General features: G+C 44.3%; 1 protein-coding gene across 1 annotated transcript in view; it reads left to right on the forward strand.

Annotated features, from left to right (window-relative positions):
* Window positions 1–27,612, forward strand: part of dlc1 (DLC1 Rho GTPase activating protein) — a 338,881-nt gene that overhangs the window by 127,283 nt on the left and 183,986 nt on the right. Inside the window, exon 4 of the mRNA XM_034187341.1 lies at window positions 11,081–11,114. Within this exon, the coding sequence (XP_034043232.1) occupies window positions 11,081–11,114 (34 nt within the window). The remainder of the gene's footprint in view (window positions 1–11,080; window positions 11,115–27,612) is intronic.

Genomic DNA, 27,612 nt, shown 5'->3' on the forward strand with positions numbered 1-27,612 from the left:
CGCATCGCGGCTGCGAGGTCCGGCTGGAATAACGCTGCGCTCCGCGCCGCCTTTGTAAACGGACTGTCGTCAGTCCTAAAGGAGCACCTAGTGGCCAAGGATGAACCGCGGGAATTAGATGGGCTTATTGATCTCGTTATACGGTTAGACAATCGGTTGGAGGAATGCCGTCGGGAACGAGACAAAGGACGTGGCCGGGTGCGCGCCGTCCCTCTTCCTTCCGAGTCCGAGAAGGGTCCGCCCTTCCCACGCTCCCTGGCCTCTACGTCCCGTGGGGCGACAGCTCCCCCGCTGATGAAGCTATGGACACGAGCAGGGCCACATTTAGACCACCTAATAGACAGAGGAGGTTTCCACGCGGGGCGTGTTTTGTTTGTGGCTCAATGGAGCATCAATTGAGCGAACGGTTAAACACCAATGCCCGCCCCTAGAGACTGGGCTTAGGGTGGGCCAAAAACTTCACGTGGGACACACACATATTGCCACACGACTCCCAGTTACAATCCTTAGTGGGGATTTAACCCTTCAGGCCCCAGCACTGGTAGACACAGGGTCAGAAGGGAATCTGTTGGACAGCAGATGGGCCAGGGAGGTAGGGCTCCCTCTGGTGGCGCTACCTACACCATTGCAGGTGTGAGCACTAGATGGCACCCTACTCCCTTTACTCACACACAAGACACCACCAGTAACTCTGGTAGTGTCAGGGAATCATAGGGAGGAGATTGAGTTTTTTGTGACTCCTTCTACCTCCCGTGTGATGTTGAAACACAATCCCCGGATTGATTGGCCATCCGGGGTGGTGGTACAGTGGAGCGAAACCTGCCATCGGAGGTGTTTGGGATCCTCGGTTCCTCCCGGTTCCCAGGCGAAGGAGCAGGTCCAAGTACCCCCAATCTGTCGGCGGTGCCGATTGAGTACCACGATCTTGCTGACGTTTTTAGCAAGGATCGGGCACTCACTCTTCCCCCGCACCGTCCATATGATTGTGCCATCGATTTGTTGCCAGGCGTGGAGTTCCCGTCCAGCAGGCTGTACAACCTCTCCCGACCTGAGCGCGAATCGATGGAGACCTACATCCGGGACTCCTTAGCTGCCAGGCTGATCCGTAACTCCACCTCTCCGATAGGAGCGGGTTTCTTTTTCGTGGGAAAAAAAGATGGCGGTCTTCGTCCATGCATTGATTATCGGGGGCTGAACGAGATCACGGTTCGCAACCGATACCCGTTGCCTTTGTTGGATTCAGTGTTCACCCCCCTGCATGGAGCCAAAATCTTCACAAAGTTGGATCTTAGGAACGCATACCACCTAGTTCGGATCCGGAAGGGAGACGACTGGAAGACGGCATTTAACACCCCGTTAGGTCATTTTGAGTACCTGGTCATGCCGTTCGGCCTCACTAACGCCCCCGCGACGTTCCAAGCTTTGGTTAATGACGTCTTGCGGGACTTCCTGCACCGATTCGTCTTCGTATATCTGGATGATATACTCATCTTTTCTCCGGACCCTGAGACCCATGTGCGGCATGTACGTCAGGTCCTGCAGCGGTTGTTGGAGAACCGGTTGTTTGTGAAGGGCGAGAAGTGTGAGTTTCACCGCACTTCTTTGTCCTTCCTGGGGTTTATCATCTCCTCCAACTCCGTCGCCCCGGATCCGGCCAAGGTCGCAGCGGTGAGAGACTGGCCCCAACCGACAAGCCGTAGGAAGCTGCAACAGTTCCTCGGCTTTGCAAATTTCTACAGGAGGTTCATTAAGGGGTATAGTCAGGTTGTTAGCCCCCTGACGGCCCTGACCTCACCAAAAGTTCCCTTCACCTGGTCGGATCGGTGCGAAGCCACGTTTAGAGAGTTGAAACGCCGGTTCTCGACTGCACCGGTCTTGGTGCAGCCCGATCCTGGTCGCCAGTTCGTGGTTGAAGTGGACGCCTCTGACTCGGGGATAGGAGCCGTGCTATCCCAGAGCGGAGAAACCGATAAGGTTCTTCACCCGTGTGCCTATTTTTCCCGCAGGTTGACCCCAGCAGAGCGGAACTATGACGTGGGCAATCGAGAGCTCCTTGCGGTGAAAGAGGCCCTTGAGGAGTGGAGACACCTGCTGGAGGGAGCATCAGTGCCTTTCACGGTTTTCACTGACCACCGGAACCTGGAGTATATCAGGACCGCCAAGCGACTGAACCCCAGGCAAGCCTGCTGGTCACTGTTTTTCGGCCGTTTTGACTTCCGGATCACCTACCGCCCCGGGACCAAAAACCAAAGATCGGATGCCCTGTCCCGGGTGCATGAACAGGAAGTCAAGACCGAGCTGTCGGATCCACCGGAACCCATTCTCCCGGAGTCCACTATCGTGGCTGATCTGACCTGGGACGTGGAGAAGACCGTCCGGGAGGCCCTGGCACGGAGCCCGGATCCCGGAACAGGACCGACGAACAGACTATACGTCCCACCAGAGGCCAGGGCTGCCGTCCTGGACTTCTGTCACGGGTCCAAACTCTCCTGCCACCCAGGGGTGCGTAGGACCGTGGCAGTGGTCCGGCAGCGCTTCTGGTGGGCGTCCCTGGAGACTGATGTCCGGGCTTACATCCAGGCCTGCACCACCTGCGCCAGGGGCAAGGCTGACCACCAGAAGGCACAGGGACTTCTACAGCCACTTCCTGTGCCTCACCGCCCCTGGTCCCACATCGGTCTGGATTTTGTCACGGGCCTCCCGCCGTCCCGGGGGCACACCACCATCCTCACGATAGTGGACCGTTTCTCCAAGGTGGCCCACTTCGTGGCCCTCCCGAAGCTCCCGTCGGCCCAGGAGACGGCGGATCTCCTCGTCCACCATGTTGTCCGGCTGCATGGGATACCAACAGACATCGTTTCGGATCGCGGTCCCCAGTTCTCCTCGCAGGTGTGGAGAAGTTTCTGCCGGGAACTGGGGGCCACTGTAAGCCTCTCGTCTGGGTATCACCCGCAGACTAACGGACAGGTTGAACGGGCCAACCAGGAGTTGGAGCAGGCCCTCAGGTGCATGACCTCCGCACACCCGACGGCTTGGAGTGAACATCTGGTTTGGATCGAGTACGCTCATAACAGCCAGGTGTCCTCTGCCACTGGCCTCTCCCCATTCGAGGTGTGTCTGGGGTACCAGCTCCCTTTGTTTCCTGTGGTGGAGGGAGAGGTCGGTGTGCCCTCGGTCCAGGCCCACCTGCGGAGATGCCGTCGGGTGTGGCGCACCGCCCGTTCGGCCTTGTTGAGGGCCCGGACGAGGGCTAAAGCCCATGCAGACCGTCGACGGTCCCCGGCCCCTACTTACCAGCCCGGGCAGGAGGTGTGGCTTTCCACCAAGGACATTCCTCTCCAGGTCAAGTCCCCCAAATTGAAGGACCGCTTCATTGGACCCTTCCCCATCCTCAAGGTCCTCAGTCCTACCGCAGTGAGGCTCCAACTCCCGGCCTCACTGCGGATCCATCCGGTCTTTCATGTCTCCAGGGTAAAACCGCATCACACCTCACCCCTCTGTGCACCCGGTCCGGCGCCGCCTCCTGCCCGTATTATCGACGGGGAGCCGGCTTGGACAGTTCGCCGGCTTTTGGACGTCCGTCGAATGGGCCGGGTTTTCCAGTATTTGGTGGACTGGGAGGGGTATGGACCCGAAGAACGCTCCTGGGTGAAGAGGAGCTTCATCCTGGACCCGGCCCTCCTGGCCGATTTCTATCGTCGCCACCCGGACAAGCCTGGTCGGGCGCCAGGAGGCGCCCGTTGAGGGGGGGGTCCTGTTGTGTGGGCTGCCAGAAGAGGAGGTACTGCTGGCCCACCACCAGAAGGCGCCCTGCCTGAAGTGCGGGCTTCAGGCACGAGAGGGCGCTGCCGCCTCAGGAACAAGCCGTGGTGACAGCTGTCACCCATCATCCGTGACAGCTGTCACTAATCAACACATCTGGTATAAAAGCAGGAAGACACCTCCACCAAACTGCCGAGATATCATCTTCATCTGGAGGTAATATCCTCAGCCTTTTGTAAATCTGTTTATTGTGAGTGTTTGCAGGAGAACCGGTCGTTTTTGAGGAGGCTGTGCAAGACGGCGCTCCTTTTCAGCTGAGACCGCTGCAACGCGCTGAGTGAGAGGTGGAGGTGGCATTCCCACCAGTGTTACTGGGTGTTCACACACCCACCCTTTGACTGTCTTTTGCTTTCTGCCAGCAGTACCAGATCCGACACGCCGGGAAGGTGGCCACCTGGGGACTCCGGGACTTGGCGGCTCCAGTATTCCTCGGGTTCAGGTGGCGGTGGAAATCGTGTGGTTCCGGTTCGTTTCCAGACGGGCGTCTCCTATCGTCGAGCCTGCCCACACGACACCTTTTATTAATTGACTGTTGCACATTCTGATTCTGCTGTGTTTGGTTGTGACATTCACACCAGTAAAGTGTTATAATTTGACTCCTTCCATTGTCCGTTCATTTACGCCCCCTGTTGTGGGTCCGTGTCACTACACTTTCCCAACATATAGCTCTGCTTTGATGTGTGACTTTCAAATAGTCATTAAATTAGACACAGTACATAACTAAACCAATTAATCAACCAGAAAAAGAGAAAAAAGTACAATATCTTATATCATCTGTAATATGAGGAGAAAAGATGCTTTGCGCAAGGAATGCAGGAGAGATGAGGTGCACAAAATAAATTTGGACGACACCTTTGTCCTCTTATGTGTCTAATCTATTCCAGGGGAGAGTAGATTAAAATAGGTCACAGTTTGGAGGTCAGCCATGGAGCCATAGGTCAAAAGTCAGAGGAAAGAAAGACCTCTGCATTCCAGTGGACTGCTGACCCCCCCACCCCCCCACATCATACACACACACACACACACACACATCACATGTATTATTCCAAGAAACTGTGACAATTATGACTGTTCTGTATCTGCTATAAACTTGTCTTACAAAGGAATAAAGGAATCTGCCTGCTGGCCCATTTGTCTTTATTTACGCATGTTTAAAATTTTCTTATATGGCTCAAATTAAAAGGCTCATTGGTCTCCACCTATCTATCAGAACCCAAACTTTCAGAGCTGACTGAATGTGTTAAGCCTTTGCTTGCCCTGTTAATTGCTTTGAAAATCAACCATCCACTAAAAATCATCCGCTAAGTTTGCATCAGATCATGCAAAGGGACTCTGTACTCAGCCACAGTAACACACAATATGTACTTTGATATAACAGTTCTTCATTGGTGATTTGTTTTGGTGTATCACACAGACTGAGTGTGAAAGATACACTCTGTAAATTCCTTTCTGAATTTAAATTATTTGACATCCCTGAGTGTGAGATAGACTGTATCAGGAGGAATAGTAACAAACTAAATTAACAATAGAAGAGAGCCAAACCCTAAGCATAACCTATCCCTATCCATAACCCAAACTCAACTCCAAGCTTTGGGGGATGTGATGGTCTAGTGGTTAAACGGTGATCTTCAGGCCACATAATCCTCGGGTCAATCTCCAGTCTGGCTGGACAATCACTACGAACCCTTGAGCAAGTCCTTAATCCCTAAGTTGCTCCCGGCGTGTAGTGAGTGCCTTGCATGTCAGCACCCTGACATCAGTGTTTGAGTGTGTCTGTGTGAATGCGAGGCATCATTGTAGAGCGTTTTGAGCTTCTGATATAGATGGAAAAGCATGATCACGGTCCAGTCCTAAACCTTTGATATATTTTTTTTAACTGTCTGTGTGTACTGTATATACTTGTAGATACATCTGTGGATGTGCTAGGGCACATCATCAGTGATGTTTCCTGAGATCTTTAGGTGTTTCAGACACCATCCCTCAGGTGACCCAGACAGAGCTGATCAGACCCTAGCTTGTGTCCCATCAGCATTGGCCCACTTCTCGGCCCTTTTGATCCAAATCCACCTAGAAGCTCTCTCTGCAGCCTCTGTGGTGGACCTGATGGCTTTCCTCTTTGCACCTTCTGTAATTCCAAGAAGGATATAGGTCTTACATAGGGAGCAGGCCGCAAAGCCTCGACATCCCACCTCTACTAGTTCACAGCGGGCTTTCCAGTCTCTCCTCTGGCATTCCTCTGTGAGCTCATGGTATTTGAGCCTCTTCTGCTCATTAGCCTCTTTTATGCAGTCCTCCCAAGGGACTGTCAGTTCCAACAGGAGGACTTGCTTAGAAGAAGTAGATGTAAGCACCATGTGTGATCTCAAAGAGGTTGATATTACATACTCTGGGAACTTGTGCTACCTACCAAGTCAACTTGAAGTTCCCAATCTGATGCCGATGAGACTAGGCTGACCGCTGATGTTGGCTATGACCATGGTTTCTCTCTGGCTTTCACAAAGGGTATTAACCTCTGGCTGTGGGTGTGTTTGTTGTTGGCAACTGCAGTGGAGGTCTGTCTTCAGAAATTGGTCATGGCACCAACGGTAGCAGCCTTCACAAACAGCTGCTGGGCAGCTGCTCAGGATGTGCTTCAGTGAACCTCTTCCCAGACAAAAAGGACAACTTGGGGAGTCACTCTTTCCCCAAACATGCAGGTTTGCTGGGCTGAGTAGCATGCCATAGACAGTTCAGACCATGAACTTTATGCACCCTGCCTTCCAGATGTCATTCTAGGTCAACCTCCTCTCCAGTGCTCCTTCCCACCTTGTTGATGCCTCCTGCTGCTGCAAGGTCACCATCCTGCTGGTCCTCACATCTTCAACACCAGCTCACACCTCCTCTCGGACTAGACGCCATCTGTCCTTGCCCCTGGCCAAATTGTACTGTGACTGTGGGATGCCTCCCAGACCTTCTCGTCCGATGGCCACCATACCTAACAGAGCCTTATATCTTAGCCGAGACTACACCAGCTACAGCACCTCTTGAGCTCTGAACTTCCTGCCAGTCCTCACCATATTGTCTGCTGATGCAACTCTGATGTTACTAGAGTCACGGTAGACTAATACTTCTCTCGTGCGAGAAACCCTGAATTCCTCCTCTAGACTACGGAAGGAAAGTTGGAGTTTATTGCTCCTGCCAGACTGCGTGGCAAGCCCAGCCATCTACAGAGGTAGGAACTGATCTTTGTTTCCAAGTTATGTATCTACTGTAGACATTGTCACCTCATACACCAACAATGGCCAGAGGATGCGCAGTAGAATGCCGTGTTGATATAACCATGCTCTAAACCTGCCAGGTAGGCCAGACTTGTCTACTTCAGTCAACCAGGATTCAAGCTTCTTGATAGTAGCTTGAACCAATGCTGTATGTCTGAGGCTGCAGTCAAAGACCTTCTCTAGGCTTTTGACTGGTTTCTCTGTGATAGATGGTATTCTCATGCCATCCACAAAGAAGTGAAAATTATCCCATACTTTTCTTCTCTTAAGGACCATGGACCTAGATTTTGTTGATTTAAAACTTATCCTAGCCCAGCAGATGAGCCTTCCCAGGGCCTGGAGAATCCACCTACATCTAGGCACTGATGTAGTGGTGACCATCAGATCATCCATAAAGGCTCTGATGGGGGCTGCCAAATCCCAGACTTGGACAGGGGGCCTCTGTACTCCATCTCAGCTGCTTTCAATCAATCAATCAATCAATTTTTTTATATAGCGCCAAATCACAACAAACAGTTGCCCCAAGGCGCTTTATATTGTAAGGTAAGGCCATACAATAATTATGTAAAACCCCAACGGTCAAAACGACCCCCTGTGAGCAAGCACTTGGCTACAGTGGGAAGGAAAAACTCCCTTTTAACAGGAAGAAACCTCACCAACATACTCATGGCAAGAGCAAACAGGATAACTGAGATTGTACAGCCAGTAATAATCCCTTTTTCAAGCCGATGCCAGTTGGATTTTATACTGCCTGATGTCACTCTCAGCCTGATGTTCCCATAATAGTTCAGGATAAGGCCCCTGATCTTATAGGATATATGCTGTCGGTCCAGGGTGATTTCCACCAGCTTGTGGGGGATTGACCCATATGCATTGGCTAGGTCCAGGTAAAGCACTGACAGGTCTCCCTTCTCTTCACGAGTCTCCCTAATCAGCTGAGTGACCAGTCCAGTGTGCTCGAGGCACCCTGGGACTCCAGGAATGCTGCCCTTCTGTACTGATGTGTAAATGCACTTGTTCTTTAGGAGGAAGCCTGCCATTCTGTTAAGAATGCTAAAGAAGATCTTTCCCTCCACACTGAGGAGTGTGATGGATCGGAACTGCTCCAGCCTAGTTGAGTTCTCCTCCTTGAGTATCCAGACATCCTCCACCTGTTTCCATTGTTCTGTGATTATCCCCCTTCACCACCAAATCACTCGCACCACCTTCCAAAGACGGAGGTCTGAGCGCCATCTGATTGCAATTTACATATTCTGAAGGTGGCATAAACATGGGAGCGGGTGACCGCACTGATGGACACATATGGTGTGAGTCCAGTTCATACGTTGGTTGTTCTTTGATGTCCAGTATAGGTCCTGTGCAAAGGGAGAACAGAGTGCTGCCACTCCGGTCCCGTGTTTGCATCCAGAAATTTGGAGATCGGGCAGTCTTCAGCGCCTTTCATGGCCATCTGACAGCAATCTGTGTCGTCTACATATGCTTTGAATGTGATCTGACAGGTGTGGACGAGGCAGTCTGGCTGCGTTCTGACACGGCTGACCATGCCTCTTTTCCTCCCGACTGCATCCGGATTATGACCATTTTTACCATCTTGGCCTGCTTCCTGCACAGTCTGGCTATGAGTGACAGGGCCTTAAGGAGATTTGGGCAGCGCTTGTACACCTTGTAGGGTTCTTGACTGGGACCTGGAACAGAGGTGGCACTGGCTGCTATTACCACCTCCTGAACGTCCTTCCAAGTGGGCTCTGAGGTGTTGAACTCCACTAGAGGGGCTAGTATGTCCAGGAGTGCTCCCCATGGCCCTAGCTCTTGCTCTCTGTCTGGATGTCTAAATGCAGTAGCACCTACTGGAAACAAATGCATTTCCTACTTCATTGCTTCTATATTGGTCCTATATTCGTCTATAAGTCGCCATCCAATACCTATATACATATGGATGGTGATTGTGATTGGTTGTTTCTTACAGACATTCTTGTAAAAACTGATTTACAAATTATAGATTGAATTAGGGGTGTCACATTTCTTATTCCTAAATTAGTGGAATAAATCCTTAGTTTGTGTGCCTTTTTTCATTTGATTTTTTTCTGTTTATTTTCTCATATTTCATTGGGAATTTCAGTTTTCTAACTTTACTCGTTTTACATTATTCTGTGTTGTAGAGTTCCCATTGTAAAACAAAAAGAAATGTTAAAATTCAGGACATACCATTTTATATAAAATATATTGTGCCAGTACATTATAGTGGGCAGGACATTGGATTAGTGATTAGCACTGTTGCGCCACAGCAAGAAGGTCATGGGTTTGATTCCCACCTGTGGCCTTTCTATGTAAAGTTTGCATGGGTTCACTCTGGGTGCTTTGGTTTCCTCCCACATCTAAAGACATGCAGGTTAGGTAAATCGGAAACTTTATAACTGTCCAAGTTTACTTTGCAAAAGAGGGTCTTGATCTCAATGGGAATCTGAATCTCTAATCCTAACAGTAATTCCAGTCAACTGAACCACAAAACCTCCTACATTTATTTATCTATTTTTTTGGTGTTTGTCAATACTGACTCTTTCCTTAAGGCCCCTTCACACATAGTGCGAAGTGTGGACAGCGTTTGGATGAAAACCGTGAAACAGCACAAAACAGTTTGAAATCAGTGCACGAAACATCACGCCAATGGACAGGCCCGCACAACCCGGTGCAAGAGTTCGGTGTCTCTCAAGCAGGAACACTGCCACATGGCACCGCTTATGTGGAAGAAATAAAATAGCTGGTACGTGTGGAACCACATCGTGCTGCTTATGTGGAATAAAAAAAAAAAGAAAAAAACACACCACCCGAGACATGAACCCACGCCTTTCAAAACCTCTGGTTCCTAGTCAGAGACTTTACCACTAAGCTACAGAGCTGCTCTTTGAAAGTTGTGAGAAGCTGCCTCATATCAGGAAGGACATGGAAGTATTACAAAAAAAAATGTAAATCACACACCACATAAAAACACCGCATTTATCAAGTGAGCAATGCAAATATGATCCATCTGTTCCTCTGGTGATGACTCATGGTCACAGACCTACAGTCATAAAATGACATGAATGAGAAGCAGTGTGCGCTGATCATGTCCACATCTACTGGTTAGGTGCGTCCAGTTGGCCGCACGCGTGTTCTGCCCGACATGCGTGTCTTGTGGATCTCATGCCACAGCACAGACACTGCATCATGTGGAACAGAGCTCACGTGGGTGTTGTGATGGTCAGATCGCCCACTGCGTGTTCTGATCTGATGGTCCGTTTCAACCTGGGGGGCTGTCAGCGTCCGCTCTTTGCGCATGCTTGCTTGCTGCAGCTTGTCGCCACCACGGTAATATATGTTTTTATTTATGTCCATGTACGCACAGGAATCAGACACGCGCACCTCACACTGGACAGTTGTTAGTCCATGACTGTCCAAACACAGTAGGTGTTGTGTAGCTGGAATGTCCAGGATCACCACAGCTGCGTCTGTCTGAAGCCACGCCTCCCGTGAGTGGCGTGCACATACCCTTGTGTCAGTGTGTGTTTGCAAAGTCACACTCGTGGGGAACTTAGACAAGCAGGACGACAGTGATTGTCTGCAGTCTGCTGTCATGCCAAGAGTGCAACTGACCACACATTTTCTAAGTCCCATGCGAGTGGTGTTAGGTGTTCGTGTGTGCCACCTGGAATTTGACCGGCACCTGCCGCGAGAGGGTGCAATGGGTTTGCACAGTGCACACTCTGTATTTCAGGCACTTGTGTGCGCAAATAGTTGTAGCAACAAGTGTACGAGGCATTGGCGACAGGGACAACATTACATGGTTTGCATACGATTCCTGCATCATGTGCACTAAGTGTGCAATTTGTCCACACTTTGCACTATGTGTGAAGCAGCCCTTAGCAAATCTTTTACTTTTTCTTTGTATCTTCAAAAAGACACCATCAAATATCATGATTTTTTTTAATGAAGCAGTCTAAACCTCTTTATCTTCTCTTTTACAGAACACTGTTTCTGTTCCTGACAAAGAAAGAGCAGGTAAGTCCTTTTTTGTGTGTGTTCCGTTTTTCCCACATAGTTGGACTTGTTGAGAATCATGTTGTCTGAAGTAATCTTGTTCCATATTTCTCTTTTTATTTTACTCCATATTCAAATCATGTTTGTGACTGGAGAAAGTGTGGCAATAGTATTGTTGTTTTCTTTTGTTAATTAAAACACACACACATAAAAGTAACAATACACAGTGTCACTTTGTAATGATTGCCATGTTCATGATGGGTAGGACAGGAGGGAGGAGTTGAGAGAGGGGGTCTCCTGGAGGAGGACAGGCTACATCCACAGACACTGGATGTGAGTTTAGATCAGCAAAGAGACTCATCAAATGAACCATCATGTCTGCAGTCTTCTCAAAATAAGAGTTAAACTGTCATATATGAAAGTGAGAAGTTGTGACCTCTATTTTTCCCTTATCTGTTGTCAGCGTCCATTATGAAATTTTTGAAAAACTAATATAACCAGAATAGAACTCTTGGTGAAATTCTTTTGTACCTGCATAAATAATAAATGTCCACCAGGTGTAGATATTGCACCATTTCAAGAACCTTGAGTACAGGGTGCTATGGAATATGATGAGCCTGTTGCTTATACTAGTAGATAGGTTCACTTTGCAACAATTTTCTTTTGAGTATCTGGTTCATAACCTGCACTTAATTTTGATAGATTTTTTTTTTTTTTTCATTTTCAGACATGACTTGTCAAGACAAAATTTCATTAACAACCTACTGCACGTTTTCTACTTGAAAGAAAACTGCTCTGTCATGGTTATGGTTATGAAAAATTGAAACAAAGCTCAAAGTTTTGCTCAGGAGTCTGACCAGATACCATTATATTAAACTCTATGATCATGAAGCCCACAATTGTTCTTTTGTCAGTTTGAGTGGGGCTCCAGCTCAGATCTACATTGGGATTTGGCACAGGATTTATGCCAGGTGGTCTTCCTGATACAACACAAATTTTAGCTGGAGAAACACACAGCCCCAGTTTTCCAAACAGATGAGGCTCTCTGATGGTAAAGCTGCGACTGAATATTTCCTCTATATTTGTATTGTCAAGTGTGTCGGTAGCGTGGTCCAAGCAGAGGGTCACTCCTTTGCATCTGGTCTGCTTGAGGCTTCTTCCTCAAATCATCACAGGGAGTTTTTCCTTATCACTGTCACCTGTCTGTTTGCTGTGTGCTTGCTCTAGGGGATAGTAAGGTTAGACTTTACTTGTGTGAAGCACCTTTAGGCAGCTTTGTTGTGATTTGGTGCTGTATGAATGAAATAGGTACATTATATTGAAATAGAACCAGTATGGCACTCTATGGTAAATCTGCATGGAGTAGACAGTTCTCAAAACTTGAGTGACTGTGCAATAAGAAGAGTGAGAAAAGCCACCAAGACACCCAGACAACACAGAAGAAGTTATAGGCTTACAGTAGTGTTCAGAATAATAGTAGTGCTATGTGACTAAAAAGATTAATCCAGGTTTTGAGTATATTTCTTATTGTTACATGGGAAACAAGGTACCAGTAGATTCTCACAAATCCAACAAGACCAAGCATTCATGATACGCACACTCTTAAGGCTATGAAATTGGGCTATTAGTAAAAAAAAAGTAGAAAAGGGGGTGTTCACAATAATAGTAGGCATTCCGTCAGTGAGTTCGTCAATTTTGTGGAACAAACAGGTGTGAATCAGGTGTCCCCTATTTAAGGATTTAATAATTATGTTACCTATACAAGATAAATGGCATAGGTAACATAATTATTATCCGATTCAAACAATATACTTTATGTATTTTAAATAAATACTGTCATTATTATTGATTTAGATTAATTATATTTTATTAATACTAAATACATAAAGCTGAGGATTATACATTTCAAATAAATAGGATTTATTACAGTAATGAATATGCATCATGTAAGGTTTATTTGGTAGGTTTGTATTAAAATTAGCTAAAAAAGTAAATGGGAATTTGTCATGTAATAAAATTACATAAATCTTAAAAGTTAGGGTTAAATATTTCTGAGAGTGCATAAGGATACCAAACTATGTCAGTTATCCCCGGTTTTTGCATGATCGAAGCCATACACACACATGCACACACTTTGTAATGCCACTTGGCTATTATAATATAGATGGTTTACAAAATATAACAACAAATATGTCCCTGGGGACTGCTTGGGCCCCAAGTGTACAGATTGGCTGACAAGTTGTTCATTTTGTGGATGGGAAAATTATTTTTGTCGGAGAAAATCAAACACGAACGTATTGAATCACTATTTCATACGTTTCCTTGATCCGTCATCGTGTGACTAGAGCTTTAGGGTTAAGACTGTTGCCCTTCGTTAAGTGCTATGTGACTGGGCCATAAGACATTTTCACCCTGAAATGATCTTTTTCCAACATTGATTACTGTATCTGCCATGTGCACTTTCTTATGAGCTGATTGATGGTGTTGACTCGGTCTGTAGTGACTGCTCCTGCCATTCTGGCTCCGATCTCTCTGTCAGTAGTCTGCTGGAAGTGCACAGGGTCACCAGGAAACTACGGATGGACAGGCCTACTTTCAGACAATCAGCAGGGGAGTAGTGTTCATTAAACACCCCCCTGTGTCGTCAGTCTGCTGGTAAACAATTCCAGAGAGGTGGCTCAGTATGGGCCACCTCTTTCATTTTACACCCAACGTCTGAACACCTGCTGGGTCTCCTCACTCACTCTCACTCCTTGTCAGCCTCTAATTACTGCCACTTGCTGAAAAGCTATCATGGAAAAGAGCTGTCACCGTGTTGTTCTTGTGTATGTGCACAAGACTAGTAGCTTTTGGCCAAAGGCCAACTTGAAATAATTTCTATAAAAAAGGACTAAAGCTTGCAAAAATTACACAGTGCCAACATCAAAGGGTCAAACATTCCTGGATACCACCCCCACCCACACACACACACCGCCATTTAAATTAGTCTGACTTCTTGTAATCAAGTTATATAACCTCATTTGTTGGTCTGTGATGGACTATGGAGGGAGGACCAGAGCCTTGCTGAGCATTAGTGGGCTTAATGGAGGACAAAGCCCAGTGTTCATTGTGACATTTCAAAGCCTCTTCTGTATCTCCTCATCACATCATGCCTTTAAGGCTTCTACAGCACTGCTATGAAAGACAGCTCATTCATGGTTAATTTTACTATTTCTGAGAACAGAAGCACACCACTGATCAACAAGAACTTTCCAAAGCCCAGCCTGTGTACGAGCAGAGCCGATGACCTACATGCAGGACTGAATGTATCTTTGTACATGTTTAGTGTCTATGCTTCATGGGAAGAAGAGAATGCATCTAGACACAATAGATTTATAAGTGACAGCCTTCTATTTAGAAGTATTCTTTGTAGGGTTCCTGTGGTACTGGATTCAGTCTAGTTTACACTTTAACGTGTACCATGTGTACCATGTGTACCATGTATACATGAGAAACAAGTTCATACATCAAATGTGCATCACCTTCCATCATCATGGGATGGAACTTAAGACAAATAATGTCAATGTATCATCATCCAGCCCCTTGTCAGGTTTGATGATAGGGGTTGGAGCAAGGATGCTTCTCTGTCTACGCCCAGCAGTTACTTCAAATGGTTTGGTAAATTCCCCGCTGATAGACTCTTGCTGTCATGCCATTGTGAAAGCTGCATATATGTTACTTTGGCAGGTACACCAGTCTTCAGTAGCCAAAATAGGCCTCCAGGCAAAATGTCATTTCCTTGATTGACCAAGACATGTTTGGGAAGACTATTGTTCCAATCATCTGCACAGTATGATACATGTCGGAACAGTTAAGTCTGGCTTGGTTTGCGTTTCTACTACACCGAGAGAAACTAGGGGATGAAGGACCTTGCCCAAGGGCCCTTAGTGATTTTCCGGTCAGACTGGGATTTGAACCAAGGATCCTCTGGTCTCAAACCCAACAACTTAACCTCTAGATCAGGGGTGGCCAAGTTCGGTCCTCGAGAGCCACCTTCCTGACACTCTTAGTTGTCTCTCTGCTCCAACACACCTGAATCCAATGAAAGACTCGTTAGCAGACTTTTAATGAGCCTTTCATTGGATTCAGGTGTGTTGGAGCAGGGAGACAACTAAGAGTGTCAGGAAGATGGCTCTCAAGGACTGAACTTGGCCACCCCTGCTCTAGACCATAGGTGTCAAACTGATTACAGAAAGGGCCAAGAGGGTGCAGGTTTTCTTTCTAACCACCAACTCCACCAGGTGATTTCACTGATGAACTCTGGAATCAGTTTGACACCTATGCTCTAGACCATCAATCGCCTCCCCTTCAGAATCCTTTTGTTTGGCAGGTAATATTAAATATTAAATAAATATTAAACATTAAATATTGACAAACACATCATTAAGTACACGTACACTGACAAGCCACCTCGCCTCCTCCACATGGAGGCAAACAGAGTAATTTAACATTATTTTATTTTATTTTTGACTTAACGGATCATGGGATGCTGAAGAATCAACTGATGTCTGTGATAAATGATGATGTGAGTAAATGAAGCAGTGTGACTCTTTCAACTTTTAAAATAAGTTAATTGTCTTGCTGTGGTGCAAAGTGCTGGTATTCTCTAGTTCAAGCTGAGAAATGCACCTGCAGCAGAAAAAACAGTGAGGGACTTGCTTTAAACTGCTATGTTTCTTCAGCCATGACCAGGAATTAAAGAATTTTCAGACGTCGTTTTCAAAAACCAGGAGACTTTATGTGGATAGGTTTTTGTCAGGTGATGATGAATCCACCTGAAACAAACAGGTAAGATTAACAATTTATATTTACTTCATGTGTGAATGGTTTTAATATTTGTAACAGCCTGTTTGCATGAGGATGGCTGCTTTCAGTTTTTCAGCCAATCAGTGGACAGCATTAATGGATGTATTTCAATCAATTCAATCAATCAATTTTATTTATATAGCGCCAAATCACAACAAACAGTTGCCCGAAGGCACTTTATATTGTAAGGCAAGGCCATACAATAATTACGGAAAAACCCCAACGGTCAAAAACGACCCCCTGTGAGCAAGCACTTGGCGACAGTGGGAAGGAAAAACTCCCTTTTAACAGGAAGAAACCTCCAGCAGAACCAGGCTCAGGGAGGGGCAGTCTTCTGCTGGGACTGGTTGGGGCTGAGGGAGAGAACCAGGAAAAAGACATGCTGTGGAGGGGAGCAGAGATCAATCACTGGTGCATACAGAGCAAAAAGAGAAAGAAACACAGTGTATCATGGGAACCCCCCAGCAGTCTAAGTCTATAGCAGCATAACTAAGGGATGGCTCAGGGTCACCTGATCCAGCCCTAACTATAAACTTTAGCAAAAAGGAAAGTTTTAAGCCTAATCTTAAAAGTAGAGAGGGTGTCTGTCTCCCTGATCTGAATTGGGAGCTGGTTCCACAGGAGAGGAGCCTGAAAGCTGAAGGCTCTGCCTCCCATTCTACTCTTACAAACCCTAGGAACTACAAGTAAGCCTGCAGTCTGAGAGCGAAGCGCTCTATTGGGGTGATATGGTACTATGAGGTCCCTAAGATAAGATGGGACCTGATTATTCAAAACCTTATAACTAAGAAGAAGAATTTTAAATTCTATTCTAGAATTAACAGGAAGCCAATGAAGAGAGGCCAATATGGGTGAGATATGCTCTCTCCTTCTAGACCCGTTAGTACTCTAGCTGCAGCATTTTGAATTAACTGAAGGCTTTTCAGGGAACTTTTAGGACAACCTGATAATAATGAATTACAATAGTCCAGCCTAGAGGAAATAAATGCATGAATTAGTTTTTCAGCATCACTCTGAGACAAGACCTTTCTAATTTTAGAGATATTGCATAAATGCAAAAAAGCAGTCCTACATATTTGTTTAATATGCGCTTTGAATGACATATCCTGATCAAAAATGACTCCAAGATTTCTCACAGTATTACTAGAGGTCAGGGTAATGCCATCCAGAGTAAGGATCTGGTTAGACACCATGTTTCTAAGATTTGTGGGGCCAAGTACAATAACTTCAGTTTTATCTGAGTTTAAAAGCAGGAAATTAGAGGTCATCCATGTCTTTATGTCTGTAAGACAATCCTGCAGTTTAGCTAATTGGTGTGTGTCCTCTGGCTTCATGGATAGATAAAGCTGGGTATCATCTGCGTAACAATGAAAATTTAAGCAATGCCGTCTAATAATACTGCCTAAGGGAAGCATGTATAAAGTGAATAAAATTGGTCCTAGCACAGAACCTTGTGGAACTCCATAATTAACCTTAGTCTGTGAAGAAGATTCCCCATTTACATGAACAAATTGTAATCTATTAGATAAATATGATTCAAACCACCGCAGCGCAGTGCCTTTAATACCTATGGCATGCTCTAATCTCTGTAATAAAATTTTATGGTCAACAGTATCAAAAGCAGCACTGAGGTCTAACAGAACAAGCACAGAGATGAGTCCACTGTCTGCGGCCATAAGAAGATCATTTGTAACCTTCACTAATGCTGTTTCTGTACTATGATGAATTCTAAAACCTGACTGAAACTCTTCAAATAGACCATTTCTCTGCAGATGATCAGTTAGCTGTTTTACAACTACTCTTTCAAGAATTTGTGAGAGAAAAGGAAGGTTGGAGATTGGCCTATAATTAGCTAAGATAGCTGGGTCAAGTGATGGCTTTTTAAGTAATGGTTTAATTACTGCCACCTTAAAAGCCTGTGTTACATAGCCAACTAATAAAGATAGATTAATCATATTTAAGATCGAAGAATTAAATAATGGTAGGGCTTCCTTGAGCAGCCTGGTAGGAATGGGATCTAATAGACATGTTGATGGTTTGGATGAAGTAACTAATGAAAATAACTCAGACAGAACAATCTGAGAGAAAGAGTCTAACCAAATACCGGCATCACTGAAAGCAGCCAACGATAACGATACGTCTTTGGGATGGTTATGAGTAATTTTTTCTCTAATAGTTAAAATTTTATTAGCAAAGAAAGTCATGAAGTCATTACTAGTTAAAGTTAAAGGAATACTCGGCTCAATAGAGCTCTGACTCTTTGTCAGCCTGGCTACAGTGCTGAAAAGAAACCTGGGGTTGTTCTTATTTTCTTCAATTAGTGATGAGTAGTAAGATGTCCTAGCTTTACGGAGGGCTTTTTTTATAGAGCAACAGACTCTTTTTCCAGGCTAAGTGAAGATCTTCTAAATTAGTGAGACGCCATTTCCTCTCCAACTTACGGGTTATCTGCTTTAAGCTGCGAGTTTGTGAGTTATACCACGGAGTCAGGCACTTCTGATTTAAAGCTCTCTTTTTCAGAGGACCTACAGCATCTTACAAGAGGAGCAGCTTTCAAGAAACGTGTGTCAACAGTCACATAATTTACCTACAACCTATGGCCCGTGTATGCAGGACGTATCAGTCATATGCTGGCATACATCGAAAATATTGTACATGCCCAAAGTTTTTCAACGTACTTGCCATTTTTTTACGTATATCATCGTACTTCACCATGCTCTTAACTTATACAAAACTTACCCAGAATTTTTTTTTTTTTTCCCCTGCTACATCTGTCCTCCTTTTTATTCATCAGTTTGAGTTGGTATTTATTGTAAGTAGCACCTGGTTCTCTGTTAATTTGCTGGTTCCCTGCGTTTGACTCTGCCCACATTGTTCACTCTTCTCTTGGTTTGTGTAAGTACTTTGACCCTTGTTGTATCTCCTTTTATGGCCCCTTCACACATCAGAACATGTTCTGCTGGGACAACCAGTCCCAGCAGAAGACTGCCCCTCCCTGAGCCTGGTTCTGCTGGAGGTTTCTTCCTGTTAAAAGGGAGTTTTTCCTTCCCACTGTAGCCAAGTGCTTGCTCATAGGGGGTCGTTTTGACCGTTGGGGTTTTACATAATTATTGTATGGCCTTGCCTTACAATATAAAGCGCCTTGGGGCAACTGTTTGTTGTGATTTGGCGCTATATAAAAAAATTGATTGATTGATTGATTGATAATACAAAGTTGGCTGAATGAGGCCAAAACCAGCAGAAAAAGGCCAAATTGGAGAACCTGGAAAAATTCCAGCTGCTGTCCGGAGGGACAGACGGTCGGACAGTTGTGTATGGACGCCGTACAATCCCACTGTAATGGTTTCGTGCATGCTCGTGTGCACACGCACAAACACAGTGCGACCACGTGAGAGGTGTGATACCACATCGCGCTCACACGGCAGCAGAAGCAATTAAATTTTGTACAAATGTACATAAATCGAAGAAAATGTGTAAGGACCAAATAATGAGACAGTGGAGAACATTATAAGAACCATGAATGCACTGTTTACGTAAATGTAAGACAGTCATGTTATGGTAAAGATGTTTAATTGATGCCTGATGAATTGATGGTCTGTGTTGGAATTGAGGAAACAAATGGATTTCGTCTTGTCTGTTAATATTTAATTCCTGTTATAAAGAGCAGACAATACAAGCATTGTCATCCTTCTTTTCATTTATGTTCATGAACCATGGCCATGGATGTAAACAAGGAATTAACAAAATGACATGAATGAATTGATTTGCTCATATAATGAACAACGTGTCCAGCTGCCTCTGCCCAATCAATGAATTTAAAGTTCAAATGGCACCCTGTAGACCTACTTGAGTGTTGATAAGCTTACCCTATCAATATTTTGAAATATCTCAATGTTTTCAGTTATTTTTTGTTGTATTTGCTGAAAGGTTACAGTGTTATTTTCTAGGACCAGGATTTCAGTTTCCTGTTCAGGAGACAAAACACGTTCCCGACCACCTTGTGTTGTATTCTTTCAGTTCTGCAATACAAATAGTAAAATACTGGGTAGGAATACATTTCCCAAATACTTGAAACATACTTTATTTTTACAGTCTGACAGAACAGACACAGGCAATAATGTACTACAGTACTCACTAATTTGCAATACAGCAAATCTATTATAGCTATCGAGTGCAATGAACTCCACACATGTAGGCTGAGCCAACTGATCAATTAGACAAAGACAGTTAAAAAAAATACACGAGAGACATACAGTCCAGCATTTTAAGTGAATAAATAAACTCTATATACACGCAGATAAGTAAAAAGTGAATGTAATTTTGGCCCCAAGATGGCTCCACGAGTCACGTGGCTGTATTTTTTTGGCTCGTCATGTCGTAACTGGGACTGTATGCTGCACCCCCAACAAACCAACCCTGTGACACTTAACGAGAATTACAGAGTTTAGAAAATGAATGAATTTGTGCTTCAAAGTAGCACTGGTTTGATAGAGAAAAGCAAAGTGGGATTGAGGTGAGGGTGGAGCAGACAGTCACTTTCTATAGCTGCTTACTCCGGTCATGGGTTACAGGGGCCTGGAGTCTATCCCAGCAGTAATAGGACGAGAGGCGGGGTACACCCTGGGTAGGAAGCCAGTCTGTCACAGGGCCACATATAGACAGAAACTCTTGCACACCTACGGTCAACTTAAAGTCTCCAATTCACCAAACCTTCATGTCTTTAGAGGTGGGAGGAAGCCGGCGCACCCGGAGGGAACCAACGCAAACACAGGGAGAACATACAGACTCCACACAGATAGGATCAGGTGGGAAGTGATCCCATGACCTTCTTGCTATAAGGCAACAATGATAGCCACTAATCCACTGTGCCGCCCTGATCAGACACATTACTGAAAATATTCCTTAATCCTCTGGGGTCCGAGGGCATTTTTTGGACAGTTCACTCGCCTGGCATAAATGTTTTATTATGGCTGTTAACAGCTCTCCCTGCATCCCACAGTCAAGCTTTATGTCTCTTTTTTCAGGACAACCTGTTCTTTCATAATATATTTGCTTTTGTTGTGTTTTATAAGTGTAATAAAGGTTTACAATCAAAAATAACAAAGGCAAAAGTAAAGCGAAAAATTATTTTCCACACACATTTATTCAAAACACACAGCAAACTATAATAAACAACTGTTTTGACACTTTATAAAGGTAATTTGAGGTCTTGTGTGAAAGACTGTACAACAAAAAAGTTTAAGCAATAAACACAAATGCACATTTTGAACAATATATACAAAATGGTCTTTGCATTTATGTTCCAGTCTGAGGAGCAGCCCCTCTCCCTCACCCCATTGATATGGTAAACAGTGCTTTACGCCAAAGGGAGAGAGCCACAGAGTAATCCAGTAACATTCAAATGCAAACTAGTGGAGCAATTCTGATAGTTACACACGCTTTGTTTGAGCACGTGAGATTGTCATGTGAGGCTCTCCATCTACTTTCACTTTCGCTGTGCGTAATGGCGCAAGGCGCATTGGAGTTAGAGGGTTATTCAAATGGGCCAACTAGTAAGATATCACTCCTGAAAATGATTTTTGGTTCATCACGTGAGGTAAATCTACCCTACGATTGGATTTTGGAAAACCATGTGACGGTGAACCAATTCTGATTGGACACTCACATTGCACATGTCATCACACACCTTCTATGAGGAGTACAAAGATGGCCGACAGTAGATCGAAAGTCGAAAGTTAACTTTTCAGCAAAAAAAAGTAAGTTTCTATCTCATATCATTATAAAGTTATTTATAATTTAGTAAAGCTTGGTCCTAGCCATCGTATACGACAACATCGGCCCCAGAGGGTTAAATAAATACATGATTGTTTTCTTAACTAGGGGCTTAATATTAACATTGTTTTTTTTTTTAGATTTGTGGCCCAGTTCTAGCAAACAGAAAGCACAAATAAATAGATGAACACTTTGGTAAAGCCAGTGCTTATCTTCAGAAGCAGCTTGCTTGGCTTTATGAATTCACATCCTCTTGTCCAGGAAGGTAGCAGAGACCTTTCACATCTTAAAAAACAGATGTTCCACCAAAGACAAACCATATACAAGTCTTCAAATTTGCAATGATTTCTAGAACCTACAGAACAAAAGGAGAGATTGATTTGTTGCATAAGGTCCAAATAATTTCTTTCGTATTTTTACAATGAGGACTTTTTTTTAATAATAATAAAAAAAAATGTGTCAAAAGTCAGCATGCAAAAAAGTGTCCTTGTGTAACAGAGTTAAAAATACACTTTTTTTTTTTTTTTTTAGTTCATATTTGTCAGTTTCAAAGTTTAGGATACCAAACACATATCCCGGTCCCCTCCCCATGGTGGCTTAGTGGTTAGCACTGTTGCCTCCCTTCAAGAAGGTCATGGATTGGATTCTCACCTGTAGCTTTTCTGTGTGGAGTTTGCATGTTCTCCCTGTGTTTGTGTGGGTTCCCTCCCACATTTAAAGACATGCAGGTTCAGTGAATTGGAAGCTTTATAATTGTCCAGGTCTCCCTTGCAAAAGAGGTCTCAATCTCAATGGGACTAACCTGGTTAAATAAAGGTAAAATTAAAATTAAATCCCTGACTCCTGCCAGCTGGGCCAAGCTCTTTTGCATGCCACTATCAGTGCATGACTCCACCTTGCTTTGTAATACAAGCAAAATAAATAATTAATTAACCCATCATAAAAAACAAGCAAACAAACAGGTCAGTGTTTAACAGTCTCACTTGTGCCATCTCAAACTGGTCTTGTTTTTTTAAATTGATTTCTTAGTAGAATTTGTAACATTAATTTCGTCATATTCTGGACATCAGTGTTGTGTGTGGGCCGCCAGAAGAGGAGGTACTGCTGGCCCACCACCAGTGGGCGCCCTGCCTGAAGTGCGGGCTTCAGGCACGAGAGGGCGCTGCCGCCATGGACACAGCCGGGGGTGACAGCTGTCGCTCATTACCTCTTGACAGCTGTCACCCATCTACTCAACATCATCTCACTCCATAAAGACCAGACGTCATCTCCACCTCGTTGCCGAGATATCATACTTCATTGGAGGTAATATCCTCAGCCGTTTTGCAATATTGTTTGTATATTGTGAGTGTTTGCAGGAGTACTGGTACCGCTGTCAGTGGAGGCTGAGAGAGCGTTGAAGGCACTCTTTTCCCTGAGGAATCTTCAGTACTCTGCAAATTATTGAGTGAGAGGTGGAGGTGGCATTCCCACCGTTGTTGTTACTGGGTGTACACACACCCACACTTGACTGTCTTTGTTCTTCACCAGCAGTACCAGATCCGACAGTCGGGGACGGTGATCACCTGGGAATTCGGGACTTGGCGGCTCCAGTATTCACCAGGTTCTGGGGCGGCGGAAATCGTGTGGTTCCGGCTCTTCTCAGGACAGATGTCTTCTATCCTCGAGCCTGCCCACACGTCACCTTTGTGTATTGACTGTTATGATATTCTGAGATTGTCTGTATGTTCGTTGTGCACATTCACAACATTAAATTGTTATATTTTGGCTCATCTATTGACCGTTCATTTGCGCCCCCTGTTGTGGGTCCGTGTCACTACACTTTCCCAACAATCAGGTTCCCTTAATTCTCTCCAGCCTTACCTTTTGTCAGTTCCACACTGTTTCCTACAGTGACAACTTGTGTTATTCATTTTTTTTTTTTTTTTTTTTGTAGCTCAGTTTTAAAGCAGTGTCGGGAGCACCTCCCTGTTCTAATTATAAACCACTGAGAGCATTTGAAGACAATACAACTGTGTGTTACCAACAAACAGAACGCTAAAGGTTGACACTTCCCTGGTTTCAGACAATATATATAAAATCTTCTTATGGTTTTGCACAGATAAAAGGAAACCAACAAGAGGAAGCCCTTATGCATCCTTGAGTCTCTATGGGTTGGGTATTTTTCGTTTGGGAATTAGTTCTTGAAATAGCTGACTGCTGTTTTATTATTTTTGTTTAGTGCTCCTTTTAAATTTTAAATTGTTTCCTTTTATTACCCCTTGTGTCCCTGCTGTCAGTAAAGTTGTTTTGAAGGGTTGGGTCATTTGGGTCAAGGAACTGTTGATGAGATTTTATTTCAGGTTTTTCAACATGATTCAAGAACAAAACAAGCCAATTCTTTGAATTCAAATTTGTGATGAGGCTTAATAACAGTAACTGCAGACTGATTTGGATAGCCCAGTCTCACGTTTTTTTTTATCACTTCACTTTTAATTTTGTGCAGCCATCACAGAATGAATTAAAATTCATTTGTGCTGCTTTGACAAAAATGAGGCGCTTTTCATAACAATATCACAAACCAATAGATTAATGTATATTTTGTGCTGCTGAATCACGACTTGCCGTGAGACTGGGTTGTGCCTATCCCTCACCTACAGTCAATTTAAAGTTTCCACTTAACCTAATCTTCACGTCTTTGGAAGTGGGAGGAATCCAGAGCACATAGAGGCAACCCACAGGGAGAACATGTAAACTCCACACTGGGACAGTGGGGTAAAAAAAAGTATTTAGTCAGTCCCTGATTGTGCAAGTTCTCCTACTTAGAATGATTAGAGAGGTCTGTAATTTTCATCATAGGTACACTTCAACTGTAAGAGACAAAATGAGAGAAAAAAAAATCCAGGAAATCACATTGTAGGATTTTTAAAGAATTTATTTGTAAATTATGGTGGAAAATAAGTATTTGGTCAATAACAAAAATTCAACTCAGTACTTTGTAACATAATCTTTGTTGGCAATGACAGAGGTCAAATGTTTCCTGTAAGTCTTCACCAGGTTTGCACACATTGTAGCTGGCATTTTGGCCCATTCCTCCATGCAGATCTCCTCTAGAGCAGTGATGTTTTGGGGCTGTCACTGGGCAACACGGACTTTCAACTCCCTCAACAAATTTTCTATGGGGTTGAGGTCTGGAGACTGGCTTGGCCACTCCAGGACCTTGAAATGCTTTTTATGGAGCCACTCCTTCGTTGCCCAAGCGGTGTGTTTGGGATCATTGTCATGCTGGAAGACTCAGCCACGTTGCATCTTTGATGCTCTCATTGAAGGAAGGAGGTTTTGGCTTAAAATCTCACGATACATGGCCCCGTTCATTCTTCCCTTAACACAGACCAGTTGTCCTGTCCCCTTTGCAGAAAAACAGCCCCAAAGCATTATGTTTCCACCCCCATGCTTCACAGTATGTATGGTGTTCTTGGAGTGCAACTCAGCATTCTTCTTCCTCCAAACACGACGAGTTGAGTTTTTACCAAAATGTTTTATTTTGGTTTCATCTGACCACATGATATTCTCTCAATCGTCTTCTGGATCATCCATATGTTCTCTGGCAAACTTCAGACGGGGCTGGACACATACTGGCTTAAACAGGGGGACACGCCTGGCACTGCAGGATTTGAGTCCCTCTCTGCATAGTGTGTAGCCTTTGTTACTTTGGTCCCAACTCTCTCCAGGTCATTCATCAGGTCCCTCCATGTAGTTCTGGGATTTTTGTTCACTGTTCTCATGATTATTTTGACCCACGGGATGACATCTTGCATGGAGCCCCAGATCGAGGGAGATTATCAATGGTCTTGTATGTCTAACATTTTCTTACAATTGCTCCCACAGTGAATTTATTTACATCAACCTGCTTAACTATTGTAGATTCACTCTTCCCAGCCTGGTGCACATCTACAGTTTTCTTCCTGGTGTTCTTCGACAATTCTTTGTTCTTGGCCATGGTTGAGTTTGGAGTCTGACTGTTTGAGGCTGTGAACAGGTGTCTTTTATACAGATAACGAGTTCAAACATGTGCCATTAATACAAATAACAGGTGGAGGACAGAAGAGCTTCTTAAAGAAGAAGAGAGCCAGAAATCTTGCTTGTTTGTGGGTGACCAAATACTTATTTTCCACCATAATTTACAAATAAATTCTTTAAAAATCCTACAATGTGATTTCCTGGATTTTTTTCCTCATTTTGTCTCTTATAATTGGTGTACCTATGATGAAAATTACAGACCTCTCTCATCTTTCTAAGTAGGAGAACTTGCACAGTCAGGGGCTGACTAAATACTTTTTGGCCCCACTGTAACCTGATTGGACCACTGATACAAAGTCAAATCTTTTACAATCTTTTGTCAAGTTACAGAGGACTTGTTGATAATGAAGTTGAGTCACTGAAATATAATGACAGATTCTTCATCACGGCACTCCATCTGTGGATGTGGAGATGACTGAACAGGCCCAGTTTTGACGTGTACTGTTTCTGACAGATGCTGCACGTGGCTGCTGCAGGAACTTTCTGCTGGTTAGGATCTTGCTCACCCTCTTTCCTCTTTTTGATTGTGTGATTGTATTTTTCTGTTCATTGCTACATTAGAAATATCCTGATTGTCTCATTTTGTTCAGGAGAAACTAAGCTTTCTGACAATACCCATACATTGCGGAGACACAGTGATTAGAAAATATTGCAAATTCTAACTTGCAGGGCACAAAGCCCACCCATGTAACACATTTTTAAGGGGTTAACTGTCTTCTTGACCTCAAATGAATCCATAATCCAGCAAGAAAAGTCAAACATGAAGTAATTTCAGCACAGAAGCTTTTGAAACGTTATGTCATCCACAAATCTTGTGATTGGGTAGATTGGCGCTAAAAGAAAAGATTCCATGTAGTCAAACTTGGAAAACTTCCAGCACATTGACATAATTTTGGGAATGCCACAGTTAAATAGATAAATATTGTCTCCTTCAGATTGTCACGTTCATTTGAGAAGGGACTGAAACCTGGAGCCAAGTCAATAATAGCTCAAGACTGGTATTTGTTTTTTCTGTTCCAGGCTTTTGCCTTTTGCTGGAGTTTGCTTTATTGTCCTTTCTGACAACCTCCCATACATGATACAGGAGTCACTGTGTTGTTGTGGGGTCACATTCCTGGCCTCCCTGTCAGTCTACCCTGCTTCCACATCTTTCCTTTCAAACATGCCTCACTCTCCACTCCCTTTTGACACACTTTTCCCCTGGACTTCCTGGCATACACTGTAAAAATGAAACCTTCAAATTTCAGGTCTCACAATGAGTGTTAGGTAAACTTGACAAAAAAATGTTAACTGGCCATTTAATGTATGCAATGTTCTTTGCTCCAGCAAACTATTGTTCTTCAGTAAAAACTTGGTCCAACTCATTCAGCAACTATTGGTGTTTTTCAGTCAGACTCCATGTGGGGTCTGACCATCAACACTGTGCATGTTTCAACACCTTGGTTACAAAGAGGTTTACAACTACAAATTGCAAGGGTTTCATCCACTGTATTAGTTTTCCCACATGTGGCCGTCCTTTGAATGGATTTTGTGTTAAATTCATAAATTTTTATTTTTGCCAAGTTTGTTGAACAAATAACATCCATTTTCTAAACCTGGATATGAAAGTTAAGGGTCATGAAAGGGGTGGGGGTGAGTTGTCTGTAGTTGATATCAGTGGTTACTGAGCGAGAGTCAGGGTATACCCTGGGCAAGGTCACCAGTCTGTTGCAGGGCCAAACAAATAACACATTTATTTACTTACTTACTTACCTACAAGCTTCCACAAATACAGTGCATCCAGAAAGTATTCACAGTGCTTCACTTTTTCCACATTTTATGTCACAGCCTTTTTTCAAAATGG

This window comes from Thalassophryne amazonica, chromosome 15 (assembly GCF_902500255.1).
Source record: "Thalassophryne amazonica chromosome 15, fThaAma1.1, whole genome shotgun sequence".
In the NCBI taxonomy this organism is placed as follows: domain Eukaryota; kingdom Metazoa; phylum Chordata; class Actinopteri; order Batrachoidiformes; family Batrachoididae; genus Thalassophryne; species Thalassophryne amazonica.